General features: G+C 37.5%; 1 protein-coding gene across 1 annotated transcript; it reads right to left on the bottom strand.

The window, feature by feature from the left end:
• Positions 1 to 2,833: 2,833 nt before the first annotated feature.
• On the bottom strand, positions 2,834 to 5,772 carry LOC145726084 (uncharacterized). Its single transcript, XM_081975025.1, has 3 exons — positions 5,499 to 5,772; positions 3,113 to 5,427; positions 2,834 to 3,064 (listed from the first exon to the last, which is right to left on the bottom strand). The coding sequence occupies exons 1-3, from the start codon at positions 5,770 to 5,772 to the stop codon at positions 2,834 to 2,836; spliced, it is 2,820 nt and encodes a 939-aa protein (XP_081831151.1).
• Between the last annotated feature and the right edge of the window lie 1,422 nt (positions 5,773 to 7,194).

The raw sequence follows: 7,194 nt of genomic DNA, 5'->3' as shown, positions 1-7,194 counted from the left end.
GATACCGTTTTTCTCCCTGACTGTATCAAATTTTTTAGTGTTTTTTTTAGGTTATTGGATAGAAAAATTAATGAGGATTCCAAAAATGTGCTTAAAATAGTAATTTTCTCACCACAAGTGGGTTTTACAGGCGATTTTGTCGCTGACTATCTTTCAAATCGTGCTTCTGTCAGTTCAAATTTTGATACCGCTTTCCTCCTTGACTGTCCCAAATTTTGTAGTGTTTTTTCAAGTTATTGGATAGGAAATTTAATGAGGATTTCAAAATTCACTCCAAGTGGGCTTTACAGGCGATTTTCTCGCTATCTTTCAAACGGTGTTTCTGTCAGTTCAATGATACCATTTTTCTCCCAGACTGTACTAAATTTGGTAGTGTTTTTTTTTAGGTTATAAGATATATTATATTTATAAGAAGTTTATTGAGGATTACAAAAATGTGCTTAAAACTGTCATTTTCTCACTGCAAGTGTGTTTTACAGGCGATGTTGTCTGACTGACCTCTCAAACTGTGTTTCTGGCAGTTCAAACTTTGATACCGTTTTTCTCCCTGACTGTACCAATTTTTTTAGTATTTTTTTAGGTTATTGGATATAAAAATTAATGAGGATTCCAAAAATGTGCTTAAAATAGTCATTTTGTCACTCCAAGTGTGTTTTAAAGGCGATTTTGTCGCTGACTATCTTTCAAATTGTGTTTCTGTCAGTTCAAACTTTGATACCGCTCTCCTCCTTGACTGTGTCAAATTTTGTAGTGTTTTTCAAGTTATTGGATAGGAAATTTAATGAGGATCTCAAAAATGTGCTTAAAATATCCATTTTCTCACTCCAAGTGGGCTTTACAGGCGATTTTCTCGCTATCTTTCAAACGGTGTTTCTGTCAGTTCAATGATACCATTTTTCTCCCAGACTGTACTAAATTTGGTAGTGTTTTTTTTTAGGTTATAAGATATATTATATTTATAAGAAGTTTATTGAGGATTACAAAAATGTGCTTAAAACTGTCATTTTCTCACTGCAAGTGTGTTTTACAGGCGATGTTGTCTGACTGACCTCTCAAACTGTGTTTCTGGCAGTTCAAACTTTGATACCGTTTTTCTCCCTGACTGTACCAAATTTTTTAGTGTTTTTTTAGGTTATTGGATAGAAAAATTAATGATAATTTCAAAAATGTGCTTAAAATAGTCATTTTCTCACTACAAGTGGGTTTTACAGGCGATTTTGTCCCTAACTGTCCTTTCAAACTGTGTTTCTAGCAGTTCAAACTTTGATACCGCTTTCCTCCCTGACATTACTAAATTTTTTAGTGTTTTTTTAGGTTATTGGATAGAAAAATTAATGAGGATTCCAAAAATGTGCTTGAAATAGTTATTTTCTCACTCCAAGTGGGCTTTACAGGCGATTTTCTCGCTATCTTTCAAACGGTGTTTCTGTCAGTTCAATGATACCATTTTTCTCCCAGACTGTACTAAATTTGGTAGTGTTTTTTTTTAGGTTATAAGGTATATTATATTTATAAGAAGTTTATTGAGGATTACAAAAATGTGCTTAAAACTGTCATTTTCTCACTGCAAGTGTGTTTTACAGGCGATGTTGTCTGACTGACCTCTCAAACTGTGTTTCTGGCAGTTCAAACTTTGATACCGTTTTTCTCCCTGACTGTACCAATTTTTTTAGTATTTTTTTAGGTTATTGGATATAAAAATTAATGAGGATTCCAAAAATGTGCTTAAAATAGTCATTTTGTCACTCCAAGTGTGTTTTAAAGGCGGTTTTGTCGCTGACTATCTTTCAAATTGTGTTTCTGTCAGTTCAAACTTTGATACCGCTCTCCTCCTTGACTGTGTCAAATTTTGTAGTGTTTTTCAAGTTATTGGATAGGAAATTTAATGAGGATCTCAAAAATGTGCTTAAAATATCCATTTTCTCACTCCAAGTGGGATTGACAGGCGATTTTGTCCCTATCTGTCCTTTCAAATTGTGTTTCTAGCAGTTCAAACTTTGATACCGCTTTCCTCCTTGACTGTATCAAATTTTGTAGTGTTTTTCAAGTCATAGGATAGGAAATTTAATGAGGGTTTCAAAAATGTGCTTAAAATCATCATTTTCTCACCCCAAGTGGGTTTGACAGGCGATTTTGTCCCTAACTGTCCTTTCAACATTAAAGAAAAATTATTCACACCAAAAACCCTGTAGTGCCTGGGGATAATAACATCGCCAAATCAAATTTACTCGTTTAAATAGTTTAGAACCAACTATGACCTATAAAGCCATAAAGACGTAAGAATTGTTTGATGATAGGGATTTCAAATATACTGATTTTCTAGTTACTGCAATGCTGGTAATGATTTAATACTATTATCGGTTTACTACGTAGACACTCAAAAACAGGATCAAAACTATACAGGATGTGTTACAAATTCGATGCATTAGCAGTGCTATCTCAGAAACTATAGTTGATAGAGCTTGAGTTAAATGGAGGCAAAGTTTTTGCCGCCATTTAACTCAAAGTTGGCGCATTTTTATATTCAAAAAATGTTCCTTAGTTCCGGAGATATCCGACCAAAACTGAAAAAGTCAAATTTTTATTTTATTTTTTTACCAATAAATTATTGATTATTTTGGAAAATCAATGGCACCTTCTTGAGACACTTTTTAATGCTTTTTAAGAAAATAGTTTTAGTTTTCAGCTCCGATGTTTCGTTCTGTCATCATCAACTTTTTTTAGTAGCTATCGTCCTTCTGAAACTACTGATGTGTCACACTTGTCACCAATTTGTTATACAGTAGCTATGATTTGAACAATATGGTCACTCTTCTTCTTCTTCTTGTGGTTCCTATCCGTTACGGATGTTGGCAATCAGCATGGCGAGCCTAACCTTGTTTACGGCAATGCGGAAGAGTTCGGTTGATGTTTTTCCGGTCCACTTCCTGAGGTTATGCAGCCAAGATATTCTTCTCCTTCCTGGACCTCTTCTTCCATCGATTTTTCCCTGGATGATTGTCTGGAGTAAGGAGTACCTGGAGTCGTTTCTCATGATGTGGCCCAGATATTGCAGTTTTCGGATCTTGATGGTGTTCATAATTTATTTTTGTTTATTCATCCTTCTTAGTACCTCTTCATTAGTGATATGTTCGGTCCATGATATCCTCATCATTCTTCGATAGAGTCGTATTTCGAAGGCTTCTATTTTCTTGGATGTGCTTTCATTGAGTGTCCAAGATTCCGTCCCGTATAAGAGGATAGAAAAGATGTAACATCTGAGAAGTCTCATTTTTGTTTCCAGTGTAAGATCATGGCTTCTGAAGAGTTTGCTCATTTTGTTGTAGGCGGCTGTGGCTTTGGCGATTCGTGATTTGATTTCTTGAGTTGCGTCCCAGTTCTCGTTTATACGTGTTCCCAGGTACGTGATGTGTGGTACTCTCTCTATTGGTTGGTTGTTGATGGATAACTGGATGTTGTCAATCTTGTTCTTGCTAATGACCATAATTTTGGTCTTTTGTATGTTTATGTCCAAACCATATTCCTTACTAACTCTTGCTATTTTGTTGATAAGTTGTTGTAGTGCTTGTGGGCTATCTGCGAACACGATGGTGTCGTCCGCGTATCTTATATTACTCAATTTCTTCCCATTTATTGAGATGCCCTCCTCTTCTTCGTCGTCGAGCGCCTCTTTAAAAATCTGCTCGGAGTAGATGTTGAATAGCAGGGGTGAGAGTACACAGCCCTGCCTCACTCCTCGCATTATTTTGACGGCCTCAGTTGTTTCTCCGTCGACTCTTATTGTTGCCGACTGGCCCCAGTACAAGCTACTTATGATATTCAGGTCATTGGTATCGATCCCTGTCTTCTTTAATATTTCCATCATTTTGCCATGTTGAACCCGGTCAAATGCTTTGGCGTAGTCAATTAAACAACAGTAAACGTCAAGGTTAACGTCTCTGCATCTCTGGACAAGGACTTGGACAGCAAAGAGTGCTTCTCTGGTTCCCATCGCATTGACGAACCCGAACTGGTTTCGAGAGATTAGGTTCTCGCATCGATTGTATATTCTTTTATGGATGACTTTGAGAAAGGTTTTCAGCAGGTGGCTCATCAGACTTATCGTTCGATATTCTTCACATCGTTTTGCGCCTTGTTTCTTTGGCAGTGCAATGAACTCTGAGACTAGCCATTCTTGTGGTATTTTACCTGATTTGTAGATGTTGTTGAAAAGTTTGGTGATCTTCTTTAATCCATTTTCGTCTAGAAGTTTCAGGAACTCTGTCTGGATGTTGTCAGGTCCTGCTGCTTTTCCCTCCTTGCTCTGCTCTATAGCTGCCCTCACTTCTGATTCCATTATTTCTGGCCCACTCTGTGCGTTACTCCGGGGATCTGGGGGGCTCTCTCTATTATCCTCAAAGAGGTGCTCTACGTAATTAGTCCACATCTTCTTCTTCTCTTCCATGTCTACAATGATGTTTCCATTAGCGTCAACTAGTTTCCCTAAGTTTGTATTCCTTCTTTGTCCAGTGACTTCTTTCACCTTCCGGTGGACGTTAAAGTAGTCATATTTCAACTGCAGTGCCTCTATCTCCTCACAGTTCTCTTTCTGTTCCTTTTCTTTAGCCATTCGTATTTCGTTCCTTATGATGTTGTTTATCCTTTTGTATTCTATGGTGTTATTCTTGTTCAATCTTCTCTCTTCCATTAGGTTCAATATGTAATCTGTCATCCAGGTTTTCTTCCTTACTCTTTGTCCGTTTTCCCTTAGAATAGTGTTCTTAATGTGTTCCACTTTACTTTTCAGGTGATTCAAGTGTTCTTCTACTGAGCTATCTTCTGTTGTTTCTGCCATTGCTGCATTCAGCTCTTTCTCTACACATTCTTTGATCTTCCCGTTTTTCAGCTGTCTTAGGTTAACTTTTAATGGAGCAGCTTTCTTTATCTTCTTCATAACCACTTTGAATCTTCCGATAACTGGCACGTGGTCGGTTCGCATATCTGCTCCCGGGAAGGTTCTCATACTTAAGCAGCTGTTTCTGTACCGCTTGTTGACTAGTACGTAGTCTATTTGATTCCTGACTATTCTCCCAGGTTTATCAAGGGGCGATCTCCATGTGTATAAACGCCTCGGTGGTTGTTTGAACTGTGTGTTGAGGACTACAAGGCCGTGTTCGTCTGTAAATTTTTCGAGCATATCTCCTCTCTCATTCCTCTCTCCCAAACCGAAAGACCCGATGAGCTCGGTTTTTTCTCCAGCTCCCAACTTTGCGTTAAAGTCCCCCATGATGATGTTAACTTCTTTTTTGGGTAGCCTCTCGAGTATTTGGGCGACATTCCTGTATAATTCTTCAATTTCCCCTTCATCTTTATCTGCAGTGGGGGCATAAATCTGGATGATGTTTAGATTTACTGGTCGGGCGTTAATCTGTATTAGAAGGACTCTTTCTGAGAATGGGACAAAGTTCATGACACTCTGCGCTAGCTCACAACAATGCCCACCCCATTCAGAAACTTACCATCCTGTGCTCCTGCATAGTACACTCTGTGTTCGTCCACATCCACCGAACCCACTCCCGGCCACCTCATCTCGCTAATTCCCATGATGTTTACTTTCATTCTTCTCATTTCTTTTGTTGCGTTGTTGATATTTCCAGCCTGTGCCATCGTTTTAACATTCCAAGTACCAATCCTTATCTCCCTGTTCACTTTCATTACACTGCTCAAAACATTTCCTCCCGGAGATCCGATCGAGGAACTATTCCGGACTTGTTTTGTTGTGAGCCTTGCCATGATGATTTTTACTAGGACTTATCCATTCTGGATCTTTAATGAGGTGGTTTGTCCAAAATTCTTCCTCATCCTTATGTCGTTGATTACTTGATTGTAATTCATCCGCCTTTGGGGCCGATTTCTCAACCCCAGGACAATAGGGTGCCCTTACTCTTGTCGGCTCATCCACCCGAAGCTGTTGGCCGACAAGAGGGGATTACTTATACCGGTAATCACTCGGTCGACAGGGCCTCGTTAGTTGTCTAGCAGGGTGCACCACGTGCAGGTGAGGTTGTCAGTTGGTTAGGCTTTTACATTGTTCTGCCTACCCCTTACACCCTATATGGTCACTAGAAGTATGCAATTTTCACTTTTTCTTTCTGACTTGAACTAGGTTCAAAGATTGAACCACTATTGTACAACTGGACCTTAGAAGTGCAATTGTATTCTAGTTTCAATGGATGAGGGATATAGTCATAGGTTATATCCCGAGACGTTCAAGTTTTATCGGGGAAACTGTGCATAGGTGATTTTTTGCAAAATTTTGCTTGGAAAATGATTGAGACTAAATAATTCGACCATAAAATCCTGAGACCACAGATCGAAGGATTTTTTCGAAAGAATTATTTAGTCGAAACCATTTGCCTAAAAGAAAAATTTAGCAAAAAACCTACCAATGCACATTTTACGTGATAAAACGTGAACGCCGAGGGGTATATGTCAAGATTATTTCCTGAAAACTCACATTTTAGTTTATTAACAAGAAAACACCTTAGTTAGAACACAAATACTAAACCAAACGTGATGAAATTAATGATAATATTGAACTCATCTCAGCAGACGACAGATTTTCGTTCAGCCATGTATATTTTTGTTTACATTTCAGATTGACAATCAGACGTCATAATATTTTAATTTATGTAATTTTTTAATGGAAACTTTGTTATAGTGATTTATTAATTGTTAATATTGAAGAAAATAGCTTAAATTTTTTATGTGTCTAAATCCCGTTTCGTTTAATATCAAATATTCTTCAAAAAAACGTATTCGAAAAAGGTAGGAGGTGTTTATTCAGTGTAAAATTTTAGCAACTAGGGATTTATTCAGTATATAACGGCTCCCATTGGTCGAACTAGAAAGGTTCATTGAATTTTATTGGCTGCTAGTATAATGAGGGAAATAATCAACATAACACATTAGTACCATAAATAACTATTAAAAAGTTGAATTCAAAAATTGCTAACAAAAACCAAATACTGCTCATAGCAGCAACTTTGCCATCTATTAGCGATAGTAGCGACTACATAAATTTGCTGGCTATTCATTAAAGAGCTATGTTATCTTGTATTTTACGTCTGCTCCTAGATGACGCCACAAAGTAGAAATATGAAAAAACCTTAAAACTTACTACTAAAGCTACTTCTATTTAAATATTTAAGCGAC

The sequence above is a fragment of the Ips typographus genome, linkage group LG3 (genome assembly GCF_016097725.1).
Source record: "Ips typographus isolate SLU linkage group LG3, UJ_Ityp_2.0, whole genome shotgun sequence".
Lineage (NCBI taxonomy): Eukaryota > Metazoa > Arthropoda > Insecta > Coleoptera > Curculionidae > Ips > Ips typographus.
Note: the sequence above shows the minus strand (reverse complement) of the source record. Positions and strands in the feature narration are given on the sequence as shown.